Below are 23,990 nucleotides of genomic sequence, written 5' to 3'. Positions count from 1 at the left end.
ACCCAGAGAGCCTGGTGGGTGCCAGGAGCCTACGTATGTGCCATGCTCTGCGGCATCCATCCCAAGAATGCTACCATGACCTCACTGCCTAAATGGAATCGCATTCCAACTTCTCCCCACACCTTCCTCTCTCCTTTACTCTTTCTGTCCTCCTTCAGAAGGACTGAGCAGCATTTTTCTCTCCTGATACATTTTGACACATGAAGTAGCTTTTGGGGTCCCCATGTTCTCTCAGATCTGACAGCCCAAGTTTGAGCAAGATAGGCCCAGGCCACTGGATCCTTTTACTGGTGGGTCTTATGCCCAGTCCAAGAGGCCAGGGCCTCCTAGAAGGCCACAGGGACATGTAAAGGCTTGGGAGAGGCCTCAGAGACACAGGACTGCTCTTGGGGGGCCCAAACCAGGCCAACTTGGGGATGCAGCTCAGTCACTGGGTGGTAGAATCTGACTCAAGACCTGTTGAGCATAATTCGGACCTTCATCAGCTTCTCTTTATAATGTAGCAAATAAATCTGTCAGGGCCATGCGCTAAGGTTGTTCATCTGCACAGAAAGGAGCTTGGCCTATTTGGGTTTAGGTGAGGCTGCCATGTAATGAGGCTGGGACACAGGCCGAGCGGCTCTTCCCTGGTGTGTGGATGTTGGTGTCTGCCATCTATTTCCCCAGCAGAGGCAACTCATTCAGCCTCCTTGGGCAGTCCCATGTCCCCCCACAGTGTGACTCATTGTGTGGTACGAATTGTCTGGGTGGTGGGCACCCTGGACAGGTAAGGAATCAACAGGAAAACATCCGGTTCTTCCATAATTCTCAAGAGCCAGCAGATAACAGAGCTTTCCTGGCTGTTTGGGAAGGAGTTAGTCTGTGGGTATCAGCTCTCAGGAAACACCCCCCGGAAGGTAACAGATCTAATGGAGATGACAGACAGGATATGAAGCAGTCAGAGGAAAGGAGCTGGGAGACACCCCCTCTGGGGAACACTCCCACAGGGATCTCCCTGACAGTCACATGTCCTCCCCAACTTTCTGGACCCACTTTTTTTTGGGGGGGAGAGGAGGGAAGGGCCTACAGGGTGTTCAGGTCTCACTACTAGATCAGACTCTTAGTGATTTGCCTGTTTACAGCCTCCCAAGAACTGGGATTACAGGTGTGCGCCACCACGCCCAGTCTCAATCACAGTCTCAGCACGCTCCCTGGGGGCAGGGCCCAGGGATTGAAACTCTGGCCCCTGAGCCTGCTTGCAGGCACTTTAATCCACTGAGCTATTTTGCCAAACCCACTTTTTTGTTAACTGGACAAATATGAAAAAACAAGCTACTGGGGAAAAAAAATCATGAAGTCAGAACAGAAGACAAACTGTAATGTAAAAATATAAGAGATAAAAATAAACAAATAAAAAAGAGCAAAGGGATTAGAGTGACACTGATGAGCAATTAAAGGAATATGGATGCAGATAAAAATAGAAAAGATAAAGGGAGAGTTAAAGGAGAGCAAAATAGAAAGGTTAAGAGGAAAATAATGAAGAGAAATGAAGGTAAGGAATGAGATAGCAGGAAAGATATTAAGAAAGACGAAAAATTAAATAATTTACAGCTCTGCCTAGGCAAGGTAAAAAATGTTAAACCAAAATGTCAAAAAGCAAAAGGATAAAAGTGTGACAAAGCTAAAATATAAAAGGGTAAAAATAAAATAATAAAAAGGTGGTAAAAGATTAAAAAGCAAAGCTGCATAAAATGTGAGATATAAATAAAACACTTTTTGCAAGGCAAGATTAAAAAGAAAGGTAAAGCTGGTGTGATTTAAGAGATTAGGAGGAGAGATGATTAAATGAATGAAGGTGATTCAGCCCCAGAACAGGCCTCCAAACAGGAAGAGGTAAGCTAAGGATACAGTCCCGGAAGGACACCAAGCACGGCCAACTTGGAAGACAACGGGATTCAATGATATTCCAATGGCAGCCGCCCGATTTCAAGGATGTGGAAACCTTCTGCAGGGGCACAAGAGGTTTTCTAGACCCTTCTGTGGATGCATAGGGGCTTTTCCTACACAAGCAGAGGCCGAGCCTTCAGGCACTCACACTCTTGGCCTGCGTCTTCATCAGCACTCGCAGCTTCTGCAAAGGCCCTGGCCCGCTGCACCCACAGTCCCCGAGGCCCCACCCACAGTGTCCAGGGAAGTGACAGGGAAGAAGCGAGGACCTCCTCGGTCCACTGCCTGAACGCAGAGTCAGACATTTCACTGCCCTCCACTCAAGGCATCAGAGAAGACATAACCCCAGCGGCCTTGGGGACCTGTAGTCTAACCAGGGCTGGGCTGGGCTGGGCTGGGCAGTGGAATATCACTGGCCCAGAAGCGCGGAGCTGTCCGGTGAATCCTGGCTACACTGTTGATTTACTACGTGCCCCAGAGATGTGCTTCTCTGTATGTTTGTGCCTCTGTCTCCCATCTGAAAAATGAAGATATGAGAATAATTGTACCTACTTCATAGAGTTGAAAGATGAATGATTAATAAAAATAAAGAGCACAGAGCCAAGTGCTAAATGATAGCTGTTATTGTCATTCACTGCTATTGATTACAAATCCAGACACTGGTGAGCTCAGGTTGAATACAACACGTGGATGAGAGTTGTAGAGAAAACCTATGCTTCTGTCCACAGGCAGAGCCCCAAGGGCTGACCATGGTCGCAATGATCATCCGTAGCTCAAGGTCATTATGTTATAAACTCTGAACAGATCCCCCCCTTTGTGTTAATGTAGTTGCCTTTTAGTAGTATGAAGGAATAAACCCAAGGGTGCTTTACCAGTAAGGTACACTCTCAATCTTCTTACTTTTTGAGATAGGGTTTCCTAAGCCAGATTCCAACTTGCCATCCTGCTTCAGCCTCCTGAGCATCTGGGATTATAGGCAAGGACCACTGATCCCACCTTGTCTGCTTCTTTTAGCTTTATTTTTTTTTAACTAACCCCTGAGTTACCTCCAGAGCACCTCCATAGCTCTACCTCCCAGTAGTCATAAAACTCCAGATTGTCTACCACCTCATCCCTCCCTTAGCCAGAGTCTGAGCTCTAGGCCCTGAGATCACATTAATTCCCTAGCCCTGGCCCTGTCTTGACCTCTGACCTGACTCACTTAAAGTTGATTTCTCATGGCCAATGGGCAACACCAACTACAGTCCTCCTCTCTCCATCCTCACTGCCCAGAGACCAATGGAAGATCACTTCTGTTCCTCCCTTTGGGATAGTGAGAAAAGCTGCTCTTCTCCAGAGGCAGGGAAGTGCAACGGATGACCTCAGGAGGAAGTGACACACTGCCTCTACACAGGTCTCCAAGGCATTCCTCTCTGTTCAGCTGAAAGTGTCCTCAGAGCCTCGTCAGAGAAAGGTTAAGTCCCGGGTGCTCAGGGAAGGAACCAAAATGATCAGCACGGTCTGACCCCTAAGGGATGCCCTCAGGCTCTTGGGGACAGCTGCACAGGCTGAAGGGAGTAGCCCAGCCTGGCCCAGGACTCGCTGCTTGGACTGAAAACCCAACCATATGTTTGACAGCTTAACTGCAGGGAAACACCTCCTACTGTGAGCTCAGGCCCCTGCCTGGCTGGGTGTGTGTTGTCAGGGCAACAGTATTTTGAGTGACAGACAGGTACCAAGACACAGGACAAGAATATCAAATTGTTTTGCCCCTAGGGAATGGGGCCTGGAGTCAAGACCCCTGGTAAAAGGAATTTCCTCTCCTTTTTCTTCTCCACAGGATCTGAATGCAGCAGATAGCAGCAGCTCTGTGAAGGCTGCCCCCTGAGCTCCCTTCCTTTTCTCTCCTGTCCTGAACCTGGGCTAGTGTTTAAGAATGACTTACTCTGGATGGACAGAGCATAGAAGCCAACCCGGCCCCGAACACTGAGAGCGCAGGCGCCTACCACACTCCTGAGTGGGAGCTGCAGCAGGAGCTTGGGAGCCTGCCCTGCCTGCCCTCCCCGCCCGCCCCAGCCTCTGTTCTGGTTCTGCTCTTCCATGCACTCATAAAAAATTCATCTACTCAAAAACCTCAGCTCACACACCACGGAGAAAGCTCACCCGACTCACTCTCGGGACCCTGCTTTTGAAGGTTCAGGGCTCTTTGGCTGCTGCTAGGAATAGCATGGGGGTGGGGAGGGGGTTAGTTCACCACACATGCATGGTGTGGACAGTGTGTTCCTGCTGAGTGCATATTGTGACCCACATAGACACAGCTGCTATGCAGGCTGGGCCCTTGACTCCCGTCTAGGACCCCAGTACTGTCTTGTTCTAAGCTACAGAAGCCAAGGCTTGATTCTGGGCCTCTTGGCCTGTGTGTCCCAACAGGGCCGGGCAGGCAGAACATCTGAGCAAGTGGGCTTTGTGCCAGTGGCATTGTGTACACATGGGCAGCACGTGTGGATGTGAGTAAATGTTGCCTCGATCAGTGAGGAGCTTGAAAATACAGCTGTGAGGTAGGGAACCGCTGAGTCCTCCCCACCAGTGGCTAATCCCCAGGCTGCCCTTCCTAAGTCTGCAGTCCTGTCACTGAGAAGCTTAGCTAGGCCTGGCTTTCACGCTGGCCTAAGCGATCGTATAAAAACCAGACCGAGAGGAAAGTCAGAAGAGATTCTTTCTCTGGACCCCTGTTTTCTGTGACTTGTTGAAGAGAAATATTACCCCTGGTCCTACGGCTGTTCTCCCAGAGCAATAGGAGAGCGTGAAGTTATGAAATTGAGGGCACCTTCACTGAGCAATCGATTAGCAGCCAAGAGAGCTTGTGAATTGGCTGTCTGGACATTTCCAGTAATAAATTGTGAAATAGTCCATGAATAAGTAGTTGGCGGAGTTCAGAATTACCCCCTAGGAAATGTTGCAGGTCTAGAGACACATTACTAAGGCGAGCACCATTTTAATGCTCTGGGCTTTGGCTGTTAAATATGTATGCCATCCGCAAAGCACTTCCCGAAATTAATGGCATTTTACAGCTGCTCCGAAGGCAGCGTATTTATATGGAGATGTATAGATTCTGGGCTGTGGTGGCTCCACAAATGAAGTGCTAATTTTAGAGAAGGCCAGAAAGGGGTAGAGAGAAGGGGTCAGGAAGTGAGCTACCTTAGGGACCTTTCCAAAATAGTTTCCCAGAGGCAGCCAGATTTTGATATTTAGGGACATAGGGTATGGTCTCTAGGCTGAAAAGGTCGCTGGAGTAACGGGCTAACCAGCACATAGGAAGAAGATGACAATGATGTTGATAATGATGATAACAGTGATGACAGCTAGCATTTACCAGGGACTAGGTGTTTTTCATAGGCTGACTCATTTTGTCCTTACAGTAACTATTTAGAGTGGGTTCTATTATTACCCCCATCTTACATAACAAGGTAGGAATCTATGTGTGGTTGGAGGTACCTCCAATTCTTCCCCTCCGCTAAATAAAGTTAGGGCTACCAAGTACCAAGTATTAGGACTTGTTTACTGCACAAGGGCATTGTATCAGCCACTTTCCCATGTCTAGAACAAAATATCCAGCAACTCTACAACTTAGAGGGAGGGTTACTGTGGCTCACAACTGCAGAGGGTTTGGTCTGTGGTTAGCTGGCTCCAACTCATGGCAGAAGGGCATGGCAGGGGAAATCCACTCAACCCATGGCAGCAAAGAACCAAAGAAAGAAAAAAGGGGACAAGATATATCTTTTCAGGTCACACCCCCCCCATGACTCACCTCCTCTAACCATGCATAACACATCCAGCTATGAAGTCTACAGTGTATTAATCCACCAATGGGAATGGTACCCCCACAATCCAAAGACTCCACCCTGAATACATAAGTCTTTTGAGGACTTTTTTTTTTATTTTATGGCAGGGTCTATAGGGTGTTCAAGGTCTCACTACTAGATTGGACTCAAAATGATCCATCTGTTTACAGCCTCCCATGAGCTGGGATTCAGGGATGTGCCACCACACCTAGTCTCAATTGCCCTCTCAGCATGCCCTGAGGGCAGGGCCCATGCAGCAGGCCTGGGATCGAACCCCCAGCCCTCAGGCACTTTAATCCACTGAGCTATTTGGCTGGCCCTACATTTTATATCTAAACTATAATGGGCATCAATCAAAAGGATATTTAGATTGAAATCCCACCCAAGCTCTGCACAACAGGCCCTATGCCAGGAAGTGGGGCAGCATCTTCCCCCAGATTAGTTGGCACGAAGGAGTACATAGACTGAAGGGAGATTCCTTTTGTGGAGGTAGCCTTGACACCTCCTTCTGGATCCCACCCCACCCCCACTCCCAGATCTTCTCAACCCTGGTGAACTGCCTACCTGGTTGGAAGGTGGGATGAGAGGCAGTGAGCTTTAGTATGGAGGCCAGCCAAATACTGCTTCCCACACATTTGGACTAAAGAGTAGTTTTCTCAGAATCCCTACAGAGTTGGGAACCCCTTAGGGATTCAAATACTCCCTAAAAATCCCCAAGGACTCCCTGAGGAAATCAGTCATGGAGAGGATAGGATTTTGGAAGACAGCATTGTAGGGACCCAGGCCAAAATACTGAGCCCACCTGCTACAGCCAGAACCTTGCTGGTGGCTGCTGGTAGGTCTCAGCTCCTTAGAACTTCAGTGAAGATCTTCAGTGGGGACAAGAGAATAGGTTCTCCAGAGGAGGAAGCAGAGATCTCCCCAGAGCTAAGGCTGTGCTCTATCATCAGCAAGTGGCCACTGGCTTCCTAGGACACAGGCTCTCCATCAGCTATAGGCTATCACCCATCAGCTGAAAGCTGGAGGCATTCTGTGAAGGTGCCAAGGTGGGCTTGGGGTCAGTTAGTGAACAGAAGGGAGCAGAGAAGCTCCAGGCATGAACAGGGTGAAGGGCTGAAGAAGGAGGCCAGATGAGTCAGATAGAGCTAGAGTGGTCCAGATGCCGCTCTCAACCTGAATTTGAGATCTAGAAGAGCAGATGTAGTCTTCAGATGTAGGGAGGTCTGATCTCAGGGGAAGAACGGAAAACAACCCCAGGCAAGGATGCTGACCATATAGGAAGGATTGAACTGGATCCCATCAAATTGTATTCAGTTCATGTGTGACATTCCCTGAACTACAGTTTCTTCCTTGATCTAGTAGGGATAATGTCACCTACCTTTTAAGCTCATGAGACTGAAACAGTCAAGAGTTTAAATTGGGGGCCGGGGAGATAGCTCAGTAGAATAAGTGCTTGCCTGGCAAGTGCAAGGGCCTTGCAAGGTCCTGAGTTCAATCCCCAGCACCAAACAAAAAAAAAAAAAAAAAAGTTGATCCCTCGTACATAGTGAAAACTTAAAAACTGTTTCTGCGAATTCAATGAACCACCTCTGGTCTTAGTGTGGGATTCATAAGTGGTTCTGGGCAGGTGAAGCTGGCCAGAACATGCCCTTCCAGATTGACCTGGATTCTGGAACCATGCTATGGGCCTGGATCATGCCAGTCCCTCACTCTGTGTCCCAACCTGGACAAGCTGGTTCTTTCCACTGGCTTCTGTGCCTCTCCTCCCAATTGATCTTTATAAGGCATTGTTTGTGAATCAGGAGTCAGGCAGAGCCACTCCCTACTCCAAGCCCTTCTCAGGCTTTCCTTCAGTGGTACAAGGTGAACCCCAAAGCAGGAAAATCTGGTGCAAGATAGATGTCCCTGGCCCAACCAGCCACTTCTTAAGGATCACCTATCCCTAGAACTTAGGGTCCCTGGCACAGAAGTTACACCTTGGGGCCAAGGGCCTCCCAATTCAGAGGCCTCTCAGTGACTGCTAGGGAAGCTGATGCAAGTCACTTATCCTCCTGAACTTCACTTCTTGTATCCATCAAATGAGATTATTAGCACCTACCCTGAGGGGTTGACATTAACGTTACACAAGGCAGCACCAGTTTCTTGCCCTCTGCTGGGCTCTGTTCAGAGCCCTCTGCAGGCAGGAGCTCATTTACTAATTTCCCAGGCCTGGCACAGCCACATACAAATGAAGCTGCTATCAGTTATCACTCGCCTGGCAGATCCTAATGTGAGAGCAGAGGGGATCCTTGGAAACAATTGCATCAGGAGTGTGTAGATCTAATCAGCTAGCTGGGAGTTGAAGGAAAAGCTGGGATGACACTTGATGAAGAGCTCTCCACAGCCATGTCCTCCAGCTGACCTGAGGCCAACCCTCTCTGGAGGGCTGGAAAACACAAGGTGCTAAGCCCCACCTAGATTTCTGGTAGAGTAGGTCCAGAAGGGAGCCCAGGGACATACATTTCTAACAAGTTGTAGGAGATATGGATGCTGCGGAACAAAGAACCATACTCAGAATCCTGGGAGAAGCTGGGCTATGGAATCCAGTCTCCAGTTCAAATCCCTGTTTTACCTCTTAGCAGTTCTGTGATGCTGGGCAATTAAATCAATGGAACTCTTACCTTGAACCAGGGACTGTCAGTAGGTTGCAATTTCAGGGCCCCAAATTGCCTCTCAAAAGGTGTGAGTTTTTTTATCCCAATTCCCTTAGACCTTTCATCCAAGTCACTCCAATTTTTTTAAACAACAAGAGCAGAGATTCCAGCCCAAGTTCTCCAACCTGTGCCTGCTCCCACCACTCCCTCAGCCTTTGTCTTCTGCTCTTCCATTGGTCTCTGCAGGAGGAGCCCTTTGTCATGTTCCGGAAGTCTGACCGGACCTTGTATGGGAATGACCGGTTCGAGGGCTACTGCATAGACCTGCTCAAGGAGCTGGCGCACATCCTGGGCTTCTCCTATGAGATCCGGCTGGTGGAGGACGGCAAGTATGGGGCGCAGGACGACAAGGGCCAGTGGAACGGCATGGTCAAGGAGCTCATTGATCACGTAAGCAGGGAGGGGAGCAGCAGGGGTGGAGGACGAGGGCCCCAGGGCTTGGTAAGGGGCTCTTTGCACATCAGGGGAGGGAGCCCAGAAGACAGGGCCGTGAAAAGAAGATGGGGAGAAGCTGCAGGCTAGGGGCACTCCGGCAGGGGTGCAATCGGGAGGGCCTGAGTTCAGTCCCACTTCCTCCCTTATCAGCTGTGGGGACAACTAACTCATCTGACCTCTGTGATCAGCTTCCTGTTCTGTGGAATGGACGTGTTAACTTTCCCACTCCTCCCCTCGAGAGTGTTGTGGCTGGTGTAGGGCCCAGCCCAGAGTCACCTAGGAAACTTTTTTTTTTTTTGTATTTAGTACAGGGTCTACAGTGTCTCACTACACATACCAGACTCATAGTGATTCTTCTGTTTTCAGCCTCCAAGTGCTGGGATTACAGGCACATGTCACCATACCCAGTCTCAATCACCATCTCAGTGCACCCCAGGGGTAGGGCTAGCACAGCATGCCAGGGATCAAACCCCAGTCCCTTTGTCTGCCTAAGCAGACGCTTTAATCCACTGAGCTATCTGGCCAGCCCTTTGCAAACCTTATTTATAAGGTACTATCAGAAAATATATCTTAGGGGCTGGGGAGATAGCTCAGTAGAATAAGTGTTTGCGTGGCAAGTGCAAGGGCCTGAGTTCAATCCCCAGTTCCACCGAAAGAAAGAGAGAGAGAGAGAGAGAGAGAGAGAGAGAGAGAGAGAGAGAGAGAGAGAATATATCTTAGTTCTTAGATGCTCAAGCTGGGCTCCAGCAGACCTGAGGCCCAAATCCCACTTTACTACCTAATATGTGCACTGCAGGGGAGGTTCATCAGCTTCCCTGAGGCTCCATTGCTTCATTTTTGCTGCAGCAGGAATTAGCAGCCCTGTAGCTGCCAAAGTAGTCCCAGGATTGAGACGAGGCACTGTGTACGCTCCCACCTGGCTCCTGCCCTGCCTCCATTCAGGGCACTCAGCTGGGCAAAAGCAATGTCCATCAAAAGAATTTCTTTCTGAAGCTCATGGAGGCGAAGATCTGCTCCAGACTCCTTCGATCCTTCCTCTCGCTTCTTAGAACAGCCTGCTGAAGAAGGGGCCATCAGGAGCACCCATTTCACTGGAACAGAGGCAGAGAGAGGTGAAGGCCCCCCATCCAGTAAGGGATAGAGTTGGATTCAAAGCTTTAGAGTCTTTGGTGACTCTGCCTAGGTAGCCCTGGACTGTGACCTCTCCAGAGAGCCCACCCAGCAGTGACCACTGAGGAAGGCCTGGGCCGTCACGCTCTGCCTGGACAGAAGCAGCTCCCTGCAGCTTATTTGTAGCCGAGTCCCAGCAGTGGCTAGGGCTTGGGAGGGCTGCCACTTCCCTGGGCAGGGCAGTCAGGCTTTCCGTGAGGCACCTCCTCTGTCCGCAGTGGCTTCCTTATGGAGGCTTGGAGGCCAGAGCTCAGAGCATGAGGGCCCAGGCATGAAGGCCTCAGTGATCACATCGTGGGCTGCTGGAAGGGAGCTCAAGGGAGACTGCTAGGAGAGAGGCCGATGAGCAAGCGCACACCAGGGCTAGGTCTGTTCCTCATTCTGCCATTTCGTTATTGTGTGTTTCTGGATAGCTTCTTCCCCCCTCTGTACCTCAGTTTCCTCATCTGTAAAAGGCAGATGATATGAGTATTATGTCCTTCCCAAGACTGCTGTGAGAACTGAACTGGTGTATGTGCTCCACTCAGTGAACACTGCCTCAGGATGTGCTATTATTTTTTTTATTTTTATCCCTCCAGTTACTCCTCGGAGAGGGGTTCAGGAAGTCCTTTTTTCTCCCAGACTCCTGTTTCCTGACAGTGAGAATAATGGCACCTGCACCTCATTCTTCCCAGCCCACTGCCGTGAGGCTAAAGGAGCCATCTGGTAGGGAAGCAGCTCCTGGGCTGCGGAATTCCGTGCAAATGGAAGGGAGTGCTGTTGTCACCACTGTTAGTAATAACTGTAATTATTATGGAAATTAGTCGGTAGACCCCAGCAACACCTCTGTCTTATCCGCTCTCCTGTGTCTTAGGAGTGGGGGCCTAGAGACCGAGCCCCAGGTGGGCTCTTAGCCTGGCATCTGCAGAGGAGAGCTGTACTGGGAAGCAGGGGTCGCGTGGCAGCAGAGGCTGTGGTACAGGAGTGAGCCAAGCTGAGTCCGTCCTGCCTACACCATCTCCAGTTGCCTGAGAACTTTGAGAGCCATTTTTTAGAAGAGAAATGTGATAAGAAAACTCACCAACTACTAGAGCTCCTGAGCTGACCCTCAGCTGGGGAGAGGAGGGAGCCTCATTTACCGCCTCTGTAGCAGAACACTGTTTGGGGCGGCCCAGTATCCATAAGGCCACGAGCCCGATAGGACATGCAGGAGACCTTGTTAAACCCAATTCCCTACAATTGATGAGCCTATTAATCCTAGCTTGATGCCATTTTTAATAACATCATAACCATTTATTAGTGTCGTCAGATAATTAGTCTTCTCACTAGCTCATAGAAAGCGAGGTAAAGACTTGGTAATATTATTACTTCCTTATTAGGGATCCGCACATAAGTGTAAAAATGATGAATACCCACCTTTGTCAGTATTTGCCCCCCGAGCCCCATTTAGAGGCCCTGGGTGGCACCTCCGACCAGTAGGACTTAAAACGCCCTTCCTTGACACCTTGCTGGCCTCTGTCCCATGCCACGTGGCCTCCCACGGAGCCAGGTCGTGGAAGAAGATGGAGCACCTGGAGGGGTGTCTCCTTCCTGCTGACACCCTCACCTTCCTGAGTGACCTTGAACTACAGGCCCCCCAGACACAATTGGTCAGGCAGAGATGCCACCCCCATCGCCTTTCCATGCCCACTTGTTTACCGGTTCTCAATTTCCTCCCTCAAACACTGTCTGCTCCTTTCTGTGCCTGATCTCTCCCTCATGGCATCTGATAGAAACGGATTGGAAGCCCAGGCCTAGCACAGGAGTGACAGTGGGAAAGTTACCCAACCCCTCTCTGGCCTCTATTTCCACATCTGTAAAGTGGGGATAATAGAGGCATTTTCCTGCTCAAGGTTTATGGGAAGATTTCATGAGAGAAAGTGTTAAAAATGTATCAGAAGGGCTGGTGCTCAGAAAGTACTCAACACAGCAGCTGTCTTGCTCGGTACCATTCCCTCCAGGGGCAGCTCCTGGTCTACTGTGTGTCTGAGTTTCTCCTGGCAGGGAGAGGGGTGATTTACCAGGCACACACATCCTGCTAATCCAGACATAGACTAGGACAGTGGTGGCGAGCCTATGGCATGCGTGCCACAGGGGGCATTCAGAGCCCTCTGTCGGCAGGTGAGCCAAGTTGCTTAACAGCTAAGCATCAGATATGCAGGTTTAATTACAGGGTTGGCCCTTAGGGATAAATACATGGGGTTTAGGGTACAATTTGGGCTCTCAGCCTCTAAAAGCCTTGCCGTCATTGGTCTAGACCTAGAGGTCCGTATCTAGATCTTATCTTGCTAAATCCAAATAGGTAACCTTGGAGAATGGACTCACATTGACCAAACTCACAGGGAACTGAGGCCCATACCACAGTACCACCTGGTACTTTACTTGGGGTACTGGCCTTTTTTGGATAGTGGAATCACCCTCCTGCCATCCAGAACTTGTATGTCCTGGCACCAGGTGCCCAGAAGCCTGCTTGGGGAAGGCAAAGCCCCAGGGCGTAGATCCCAAAGCCAAGAGGCAGGTAGCTGCTAGAGAAAGAAGCAGGAGATGAGCCTTGAAGTCTTGGGTGATAGAATGAATTATTTTATTATTTTAATCCTGAAGCTACAGGACACAACTAGAGAATGGGGAGCCAAGGAATGGCATCAGCTTGGCGGTGGAGGAAGATCCTCTGCTCCTAAACCAAACAGCAACAGTTGGGGGCTGGGACCTGGGGATGGGGATGGGAGACTGGCTCAGAGCATCATGGTGGAAAGAGAGAGATTGAGACACTTTAAAAGGACATCAAGGCAGGGCTGACATTGACGAAACTGATGATTGGTGGATGGGAGAGTAGGGGAAGGGAGGGGTCAAGGACAATGCGTGAGCTCCAGCCTGGGTGGCTGGAGAGGTGAGAGTGCCGTCCCCAGATCAGAAGCCCTCTAGAAGAAGTCAAAGATCGCGGCAAGGTCCTAAGATCACTTGGGGCATATTGGGATCCAGGACCCCGTAGGAGCTGGCCAGGTGCTGAAACCTCAGAGCAGATGGCAAGGTGGTGGCTGAGATTTGGGGATCATTAGCACAGCCTATGGGGAGCACAGGAGGTGGGGACAGGAACTGCGCTCAGGGAGAGAGGATGAGGACTCAGGGTAGGACGGGAATAGCACAAAGAAGAAGAATCTGCCAGATACTTGGTCTGGCAAGGCTGGGGAGGGAGGAGAGGGAGAACCAGCAGAGTGGGGGCACAGGGGTCAGAAAGACACAAGAGGACTATGGGAGAACTCAGGTCACAAGTGCAATGGAGAGAAAAGAAAGAACCACAAATTTCCCCAGGGTGGAAAGTCAGCCCTAGCATAGGTCCCTGAGTGTCCTGACCTGGCCTCCTGCAGATCTGTTCTGAGACCCAGGACCATGATAAGGATGCAGGTATGACTGAGGCAGAAACAGCCCTTACCCTTCCAGATCAAACAAGTGAATTCCATTGAACTTTGGTTGGTGCCACAAAGGGGAAGACAGAAGCTTTTAGAAAGTAAAACAGAAAGATAATGACTCAGAGGAGTCATTTTACCTGGTGAGGTAGGCTGCGCAGTGTAGTGTAGGGCACCTCCCTGGGTGGACACTGAGGTTGCCGAAATCTCCCTCCACCCCTGGCAGGGCCTGGCCAAGAAAGGGGGCACCACGGAGGCCTGCAGCGTTGGCAGCACTGTGCTCCGGCAGACACTATCCTGTGGCCACCCAGGAATGGAGAAGGGAATCCTTCAGTGGTGCCAGTGGGGGTGTGGTGCGTCCCCATAGTGTACCATGAAGCAGGGAATGCTGCAAAGCCTTCCTAAAGACAGGGCCAGCACTGTCCCTGTAGGGGCTCAGGCCTGGGACAGGCACACCTGTGCTTTTTCACTGTCTGGTGTCCATCAGCTCAGGAGTCCTTGGAAAGCATCACAGGAACAGGAGCCAGTAGTTGACACCTGGGGATATTTGAGCACCTGTTCTCTATCTAGTCAGGTGATGCAGACTGCTCGGAGAATTGTGTTCTGAGGTTAGCAATGGTCAGTGGGCAGAGGAGGGCGTCACCATGAAGACACCATCTGTGGCTCAGTGCACCCCCAAAACCTGCCATGTGTCACTCCTGAGAGAGAGTTTGTTGTGCCACCTTTCTAAAACCCTCAGTGTTCACACTAATCAATTTATTAAATAAAGCTATTAAATCAGGCCCCTTAGCCAGTGCTGTGGATACAGCAGTGAGCAAAGTGGGCAAAATCCCTTCCCTGGAGTCAGGATCTTATGCTATAGTGGGGAAGCAGGCTGGACAGGAAGAGCACCATCACTATTGCCCCCACGGGGTCCCACCTTTCTCCTGATCACAAGCCAGACCTTGGCTTTGGCCTCAAGCCTCAGTCTCCAGCCCTGTTTGCAAGGCCACAGAAGGCTCTACCCATGCCTGCCCAGCCTTGGGCCAACACACTTTGAAGCAGGACATGATGGGTACTTACCTCAGGATGGAATAGAATCCTGGACGAAGCAGGGCAAAATGGGGCTCAAAAAGAAACACTACCCAAGTAGATTTTCCTGGGGCAGTAACTAAGGAACAGGTGGGACTGAGGATGTCCCAGGACATCCTGAGGTGGGCTATGAGAGTGGTGATGGCTGTCCCTCATGGGGATCCACTTACAGGTCAGAAAAAAACAGGGTAGCAAAATCCAGCTGGGCCTATCAGGGGTCAGGACACTGGCACCAGAGAGGTCACCTGGTGGGGGCAGTGTGGCTGCAGAGAATGGAGATGTGTTAAGCAGGGAAACTGAGGCAAGAGCGCATCCCCTTAGACCAGAGGAAGAGCAGGAACCTCAGGCTATCAGAATGGTCCTTCTTTTCAACTTTATGGAGTTACCCTTTATGCCAAGCTTTGTGCTAAGCCAAGCCGGTATATGCATGAAGGAGACAAGCTGAATCCCTGTCCTCCTCATACTTGAATGCTGCCAGAGTAGCTAATGATGAACAATAACTTGCAGACAAAAATTCAGTGGTGATCAGCTCACCAAGTAGCATCTCAGGGAGCTGCAGGAACAAGTAACGAGGGCTTCACCTAGTCTGGGGGTAGAGGGACTCTTCATCCCTAGCCTCTTGGATTCTGCTAAGGCAGGCCCTGTCCTGTCTAGGTTGATACCAGGATCAGAGACCTGAGAGATGTGAGGAAAGAACTTGAAGTGATAAGGGATAGAGCCCAGGGTGCACTGTCCCAGGACTCGGTGGCCATGAGGCAGGGGGGACCTGCCATTCTTCGGGAAAGCCCCAGGCACAGAGTGGAACATGCTGGGACCTGGGAGTGGGGCCTAGGAACACACACACACATCATTCTTCACTGTCAGCTGGAGAGGTTGCTGTCAGTAAAGATGGCAAGTGAATCACAGGTGCTAGAAGTTGGCCCGTCAGATGACACAAACTCCCTCGCACCTGCTTTCCCTCCAGTTGGGCGTGTGGGTGGTTCAGGATGATGGTTTATTGGTGGTCCTGGACCCTTCAGAGCGCACAATGTTTCCTTAATCTTGGAGGGAAAGAGTTGAGCTGGAGAAACACTACCTGGGACAAAGAGAGAAGATGGATTCCATGGAGGCCCCATACCTGAGGTCTGAACAGATTCCATGGATACTCCATACCTTTGTGGGCATTAGGAAGACAGCAGAGGGGTCTGGAAGGGGGTGGGCATATCAGCTGGCTTCCAAGCCTCATGAAGCCATGCAAATCTCAGTGGTGGCCTGGGAAGGATCCAGAGTCAAGTTCAAATCTCTACCATGTGACTAAGTGGGCTGAGCTCTCAGTCCTGCCAGCAGAACAGGTGCCCAGATGGGGTCAATTGCAGAAGGTGGAAGGACCTCCGTGTACCCTACACAGGGTATAATTGGCAGAATTGCCATAACAAAAGACAGCAAGCCTGGTAACCAAAGGAATTTATTTTTGTTCTGAAGTCCAGAACTCAGACACCAAGGTATTGTCAGGGTTGGTTCCTTCTGAAATCTCCAAAGGAGAATCTGTTCCTGGCCTCTCTCTGTACTTCTGGTGTTGCCTACAATCCTCAGCATTCCATGGCTTGTAGCTGCCTCCATCCATATTTGATCTTCTCTGTGTGTATGGGTCCGTGTGTCCTCTCATAAGAATACTAGTCTTTGGATTATGGTCCCAACCTAATTAATTATTTCATCTTAACTTGATTATGTCTGCAAGGCATATCTTTATTCCAAATATGGTCATACCCACAGGCACCAGCCATTAGGATTTGAACCTAATTTGGGGACACTGTGCTCAAATCAACCCGCTGTATGTGGCTTATATGATGGAGTGGTAAAATGTTGGGCATTGCAGTCACAGTGGCTTGAGTCCAAGCACTGTCTTAGCTTGGACAAACCTCCCAGCCTGACTGAATCACAATATCCTCATCTGGAATATGGTGAGGGTGCTTAGAGCCTCGTGGAGCTTCTGAGAGATTGTAGGAGGCAGTACACAGAGCACATCTAGTGATTGCTGGCATATAGGAAGTACCCATGAAGGATAGCAGTGCTTGCTATTTTACTATAACAGGTCACAGTCTGAGAGCCAGATGTTCTGGGGGATCCCAGGACAGAGCATAGGGATAAGCAAATAGGTGAAAGCCATTCTAGGGAATCCAGAGTAAGCAACTGCCAATAGAATAGCAGACACAGGAAGCAAGCTGGGATTCAGGGAACAAGTTTTAGACCCTGGGGTAGATCTTTGTCCTAAGGGAAGGGAGACCTTTGCCAAATTGGGACCATAGTTCCAATCCCATTCTTAGATCCTTGTAGGAGATGATCCAGGTACAAGGGATATAAGGCTAGGATCCAGCCAGCTCTCATGATGGATGGATCCTACTGGTTGAAAAATGGGGCTGGGTAAGTCATTCTTACCTTCAGTACTAGGAGCTGGGGCTGTCGCAGAGCAAATGAGGCCAGATTCCTTCATGGCTGAGGAAAGCAAGAAGGGCTGGAGCCAGGTGCATGTAAGCAGGTCTTCAGTAAGTGGAAAGTTGCTTATGGAGATGAAATGACATCCTGGGAAGACCAGAGTTTTAGAAACATACAGAAAGGTCATCTGTGAGGCAGGAGAATCTCTGCAAGATCAGTGAAGGAGCTAGACAGATCAGAGGCTTGGTTTTGTTCAAGGACATAATTTCTGTAAATATCACAGGGAGGACTGAGGAGCTTCTCCAAGCCTCAGTTTCTCTCTATGAAAGATGTGAGGTTGGAACGGACATTTTTGAATGTCCATTGGCCAGCCCTGACAGAGTATGATTTTATGAATCATCCTGGAAGAAAATCTGCACGAGAGGGAAGAACCTGCCAAGACTGGGCCTTTCATTCTGAGTAATGAACTGAAACAGCAAAAGCTTGACATCTGTTCCGATCTTTCAGGGGAAGTTGGACAAAATAATGCCTTTTTCTGGGAAATCGTTACCAACAGTGAAATATAGTATTTCCTGCCTACACCCAAAATGAAATAGAGAATGCCAGCCCTCGTGAAGCCCAGGGGAGAACACATAGCACAACTCTGAGTGAAGGTTATGGAGGCCAATTATCTCACTGCTGTAGGCACAACACACCACAGACTCTGCTGTTTCTCAACCTTAGGAGAGCCTGAGACCAGGAAGAATGACAAGGAGATTCCAAAGACCCTTAGAGGGTCTGGGGGAGGAAAGGGAGCCTGTGGCCCTGTGATTGGCTTACTCTCCAGCAGCTGAAACATTCTGGTGGAATAAACATTGCCTGTAAAGAACTTGATCTCATCTGACTTGCTGTCAAAAGCCAAGGAAGATTCTGAGGTTCTTCCCGAGAATCTACCCAAGTTTCAAAGACCGTCCCTAGAAACCCATTCCCTGGGGCACTGTGAGGGATAGCAATGACTCTGGAGCAAGAGCAAAAATTCCCAACACAATATACTTTAAAGGGGCAGAAGTAGGGGAAGCCAGGATCTAGAATCTAACATTAAGCCAACCTTATAGAAGATTCTAGAACTTCAAGACTGAAAGCGACCTTTCAGAGTGTGTCATATTGGGTCCTTCCCTACTCAGGAATCCTGTGTACACCCCAATAATGTCTTAATGTCTTACTCGATCAGAAGTCCCATGACAATAGGGACTAGGTTTCTTGCTCGCTGCTTAGGCCAAAGCCCAAAACCCAGCAGGTCTTGAGCACATGTGTATTGATCTCCTGCACCTTCCCTCAGAGTTCTGTCACCTCAGATCCCCTCCTTTGTCCATGCCATGACCTGAGAGGGCTTTCAGGAACTGGAGTGGTAACAGCTGTGCTTCTTCTGCCTTCAAATCCAGACAAGTTCTAACACACATTCAGACATTTTTTTTTAAAAAAAAAAAAAAGGTCCCAGAACAACAATTTGTTGTCATAGGCTCCTCCTCCATACCTCTCCTTGGTCCTGGGGTTTAACAAATTCTTGGACTCTAAGCGTCAGTGATGGTGTGTGGGAGATGATACTAGAAGGAGAAACACTGGGGTGAGCCACCTCAGCGTTGTGCATTTCCCAGCTCCCCCAGCTTAGGGCACCCACTAAGCTGTCTAGCAACTAGGGCCGGCACTTCTTTCCTGGAAGTCTGATTTCTATTGGATTTCTAATTCCTAGTCTAAGATAAGTAGAGTCAGAGATGCTGTTCATAGCTACCATTTACTAAGCAATGTGATTAATGTCCATCTCCCTACCAGACTGTAAGCTCCACGAGGTCTGATATATTTGTTTCAGTCAGCTGTACATCACTAGTGCCTGGTAAGTCTCATAAAATAATGCAATGATGAGGCTAGGCCAAGCTAGCAGGTAGCTACATAGAGACAATGCCTTGGGTGGTGGTTTCGGAGGCAGGTCCACCTTAGCAAAGGGTCTCTAGTGCTGGCCTTTTGGATTGCTCTTCCCTTCCACCCTGCCCCAACTGAGGAAGGGAAGTTATAACTTGGTTTGTACTTTGAGGTATAAATAGCCATAGGAGCCCAAGGAGGAGCCTGTCCTAAGGAGCACTGTTAGAGGCTGATAGGGATTTGTGAATGGAGAAAAGAAGCAGTGGTTGTCCACAGCCCTCGCTGCACAGGGGAAGTCACAGGCAGCAAGCAGATGCGACCTAAGGCATGGGCAGCACACACTCGCCCCTTCCTGTGTGACAGGATGAGCCTCAGGGGCATTCAGAATGGGAGGCCATTGGGGTATTCTGAAAGAAGCAACAGGTACAGAGGTACAGAAGGTGGTGAGAATTAGACCACAGGAAGTGGGCAGCATCCTAAACAAGACCCAGGGTGAGCCCGGCATGGAGATGAGAAGATGGGAAATCAGACAGTTCAATGGGGCCTTGTGAGAGGACAGCAGTGGGGCAGGGGTGCAAAGCTGGGACAGGGATGAGGCAGTTTATTTGTTTTTTAATATATTTGGTACAGGGTCTACACTATGCAACTCAGACTCATAGTGATCCTCCTGCTTTCAGCCTCCCTAGGACTGGGATTGCAGGTGTGCGCCACCACGCCCAGACTTGGTGGCCAGCTCAGTGTGCCCAGGAATGTGGCCGGTGTGGCATGTGGTAGCAGGGATCAAATCCAGCTCCTGCGCTTGCCTAAGCAGGTGCTTAGTCTGCTGAGCTATCTCACCCACCTGAGGAGGGAGTTTAGATTTTGATTAGGAATGCTGAGACCTAAGAAATCAAGCTTTAATTAACCCCTTTGTTAAAATTGTGGTGGAGTAAACTGCAGAAATATATGAGCTACCCCAGCCCTACCACCTGTGCCTTCTCTCTCCATGCTACCCCTTACTAACAAGGCCCTGAACTTGCCCATTTGCTTTTTTCTCACCCTCACTGTCCAAGGAGGGTATCATCTTCATCCAACTAGCTTTTGGACAGGTTTTAGGACTATATCCATCATACGGAATGGGGAAAAGCAGTTGAGAAGTGGCTGCGAGAGGAAAGCGGATTGAAATAAGAGCTGCAGATGCGGTGCCCTCTTCACGGTGTCTGAAAGGCACGGATAAAGAACAGGAGCAATTTTTAAATGTTTGTTCCTGCAGTGTACTCATTTGACAAAGCACTGCCTTGAGAAGGGACCACGTGGGCCCCAGCGGTAATAGAGTTCCATTCTCTGCAAGTTCCCATCTCTCTCCTCTTCCTCGAGGTCATAAGCTCTTGGAGAACAAAGACAGAGTCAAATTCACCCTCGTCTTTCTGCACACTGAGCAGAACCTGGCCCAGAATGAGAGTTAGTGAATGTTGAAACTAGACAGTGGTTAAGTGACTTTAGGTTCAGGACACTAATGTCACCTCACTCGTGTATCTTCCTTTCTCCAAGAAGGTGCTCTGCTCTGTCACCTGCTGATTTAATGGTGCTCATTCCCCTTCCTCTCTCTACTCTACCTGTACCTGTACCTGTACCTGTATCTGTACCTCTACCTCTACCTCTACCTCTACCTCTACCTCTACCTCTACCTCTACCTCTACCTCTACCTCTACCTATCTCTATTTCTATCTCTCATTGCAGAAGGCAGACCTGGCTGTGGCGCCACTAACCATCACTCACGTCCGTGAGAAGGCTATTGACTTCTCCAAGCCCTTCATGACCCTTGGTGTGAGCATCCTGTATCGCAAGCCCAACGGCACCAACCCCAGTGTCTTCTCCTTCCTCAACCCACTGTCCCCGGACATCTGGATGTATGTGCTTCTTGCCTACCTGGGGGTCAGCTGTGTCCTCTTTGTCATTGCCAGGTAAGGTGATGCCTTAGCCAGAACCTGAGCCCAAGGTTGAAGGCTTCTAAAGCCCAGTGAGCTCCCACAACCCAAAGTTCAGCCACTACTGTGCCTACTGCTCTCTCCCTCCCTATGGCTAAGATCCCTTCATCTCCCTCAGGGACCATACCACAGCCTTGTCCTGCCCAGTCTCTATTTAAGACTCAGACATGGAGCATTTGTGATCCAGGTCTAAGCTACCAGGACCAGGTACCTGATGCAGCAGGCCCAGATGCATTGCATGGCCTGGGAATAGCTGAAAACTTGGAAAACAGGCTGTGCATGCACAAGCCACAATTTCAGGGGAATCTTGTTCCATAAAGGCACATGTGTGCCTATGTGCAAAAACATGGTATCTGGGATGCACATATTTATAACACAACATGCTTATACTTTGGGTCATTCACATGAAATAGACATGATGAAATTGCCCTGCCTTCTGGGCCAGTGCTGTGCTAGCCACCCTATCTGGTCAGCCTAGCCAGCAACTGAGCTGCCACAGAGAAGCCTTCATTACGCCTCTTGTCTCCAAAGTCCTAACAAGCCTTTGAAAGTCCTAAAAGCCAGGGACCACTCTCTGGGTGCTGTCTCCATAATTCCAGTGGCTCCAGCAATCTCCCAGCAGCTGCCCCTCTGAGATGCAGATTTCCCAGCTTCACCCGAGTCTATTTGATGTGAATCCATTTGATGTGCTTCTCCCCTCCCTTCGGATTCATAGCCTGTCATCCTCAGCAGAGAAGCCCAGCCTGCTCTCCACCCTGCCCTCCTGGAGGGCAGGACCTCAGCTTCCGGAAAGAGAAAGGATTTCTAGAGGGGGCTGACTCAGGATCCCCTCCGAGAGAGGAAGTTGACAAAGGCCTTACCCTTCTGATAGAGCTAAGAAGGCCATCATAGTGTAGTTGTCACTTGTGGAGCACCCACACAGCACAATTCACATCCTTCCTACAGCTTTGTGTGGTGAATATAATTATCTCCAGCTTCAGAAGCAGAAAACGAGGCTCAGAGAGGTCACTCCATTGCCCAGAGGAGGAAAGCTTTTCCTTGCCACAGTTGAACCAGAGCTGTCTGACTTTCAATTCAACACAGTTGATGCCAGGGCAGACAGCTGGCATGAGGGAGAGAGGCGGCCAGGTGATGGCAGCAGGAGTGGCCAGGACTGAAGCAAACCAGAGAGCATGCAGCTGACTGTTGGGGGCAGCCACCACTCGGTGCCAACAGACCGGCTGTGCTGGATAGAGACAAAGTCCATGTCACTGTGCTCATGATTTCTAGAGCGAGACGATTTTGATGTGACATCTCATTGTTCTGCTGTGTGACCACACTTTTTATAATACCGTCAGGATCAAGTGTAAGACATCCACGGTGTGGACACAGTTTCCACTGCCCCCAGCCCTGTCCTATGACATATGCCTTTTGGAGCATTCCATGCTGCTCCTGGACATCTGGACACAGTTGGCCATGCCCCCAAAAGATGGGATCTGCAAGTGTGGACTGGTCCCCAGGCCTGCGCCCAGACAGCTCCAGCATGGTGCAGGCCATCAGTATTGCAATCCAGCCTGGGATCCTGGCATTAGTTTTACCCCATCATGCCCAGTAAGATGGAAGAACACAGGAAGGGAGTGGAGGACACTTTCTCACCACTGAGACAACAGTGGGCACTGTGGCAGGGATGTGGTCCTAAGTGCCAGCTACAGGAAGTAGCTCCAAGGGTGAGCTGCCCATTCAGCCCCCGGAAGCCACTTTCTGGGCAAATCCCGCACAAATGTGTGTCCTACGGAAGAGAAGGCTGCAATAAGTGTCTGTCTGTACCTCGATGGGTGGGACTGGATTGCAGTCTTCTCCCCTGAGTAGAATCAGAGTGTCTCCAGTTAAGGGCTCCTGATTCCCATTTACTTGCAGGTGGAGCACCCTAGTACAGCCTCAGCTATAGTCTAAGGTCTACCATTCACTCACGTGGCACCTGGCTCTCGGGCAGCAGCCATCCAGCCCCTCCTCTTCAACTCTGTGGAGTCCGGACCCTTCCTGCCCTGTCTGCAGCATCACACACACACACACACACACACACTGTAAAATGGATACCTGTCGCTATCATACCTCAGACGGTGGTGGAGACCCCAGCCAGTGACAGACAGTGCCACGTACCCAAGGGACCCCCTTCCAGAGCCAGTTACTTTTGTTCCATCTCAGAGAGTTCATCTCATTCAAGTGTCACCATTGAGACACACTCTGGAATCTAAAAAGACTTTCTAGTAAAGCCTCAGAGGACAAGGCCACCTGTTGTCATTGGTGTCCCTAGAGGTACAACAGTGGGAAGCAGGGATAGTGCCAGTGCCCCCAAGAGAGGAATGGTTAAAGTTGCCCATGAAGCAGTTACAGAACACAAAGTACATTTAAAAAAAAAAAAAAAAGCTGATCTGGAAAGAGGTTGGTGACTTTTTAAGTGAAAACCCAAGTCCTCTGACAGTACAGTATTATGGTGTAGTGTTTTTGTGTTACAAAATGACATGACCTGAGTGTAACTAGCACAGGAAAAGAGCAAAACCCATGAACTCTGCTCAGAAATCACTTTCCACCTGTCTCCCAGGCCTCTCTTTCCAGGCCTCAGAGATGTCTTGTCCCCAGTGAAAGCTGGCATGGCTGTGACTTTTAAGCTCACTGCCAGATCATAGAAAATTCTAGGAATCTCTCTCAGCCTCAAACTTACTGTTTCCTGCCAGACATTAGAATCTTGATCTGGTGTTTCCCAAGTTTTGGCTTTATTCATGAGCCAGTGTCGTCCCCAGCCCCACCGCGGGCCCCCTGAAGGAGTGCCTTCTCCCACAGCCTATGCCTAGAGCCTGTGGAAGCTTATTACTCTTCTAGGGTTAACTCAAGGTGGACTGACCTGGATCTCTTTTCTTCCTGGTCCAGCAGTGAAACCCTGTGCATCCTCAGGCTTGGTGGCCCTGGGCTTGCGGCCTTAGTTATCCTGCTTCCTCCTGAAAAGCATGCATCACCTAATGCCTCCTTTCAGATGCCCTGATGCACTGGCCAGTACCACTGTCTTGGGAGGCCCCCTTCCTTCTGCTCTGAATGCCCAACTCTCCACAGGCTTTCTCCAAAATCTCTCCACATAACAGCCTCTCATCTCTGCTCTGCTGATCCGTCATCTCTTCCTTGTGGATTTTAGAGCCTCTCACC

General features: G+C 49.8%; 1 protein-coding gene across 1 annotated transcript in view; it reads left to right on the top strand.

The window, feature by feature from the left end:
- Grik3 (glutamate ionotropic receptor kainate type subunit 3) overlaps positions 1–23,990 on the top strand; it is a 209,286-nt gene that overhangs the window by 166,583 nt on the left and 18,713 nt on the right. Inside the window, exons 10-11 of the mRNA XM_004641031.1 lie at positions 8,627–8,830; positions 20,566–20,789. Coding sequence (XP_004641088.1) covers positions 8,627–8,830; positions 20,566–20,789 — 428 coding nt within the window. The remainder of the gene's footprint in view (positions 1–8,626; positions 8,831–20,565; positions 20,790–23,990) is intronic.

The sequence above is a fragment of the Octodon degus genome, unplaced genomic scaffold, assembly GCF_000260255.1.
Source record: "Octodon degus isolate 3935 unplaced genomic scaffold, OctDeg1.0 scaffold00130, whole genome shotgun sequence".
Classification (NCBI taxonomy): domain Eukaryota; kingdom Metazoa; phylum Chordata; class Mammalia; order Rodentia; family Octodontidae; genus Octodon; species Octodon degus.
The sequence above is the reverse complement of the archived record's forward strand: the minus strand, read 5'-3'. Positions and strand labels throughout refer to the sequence as shown.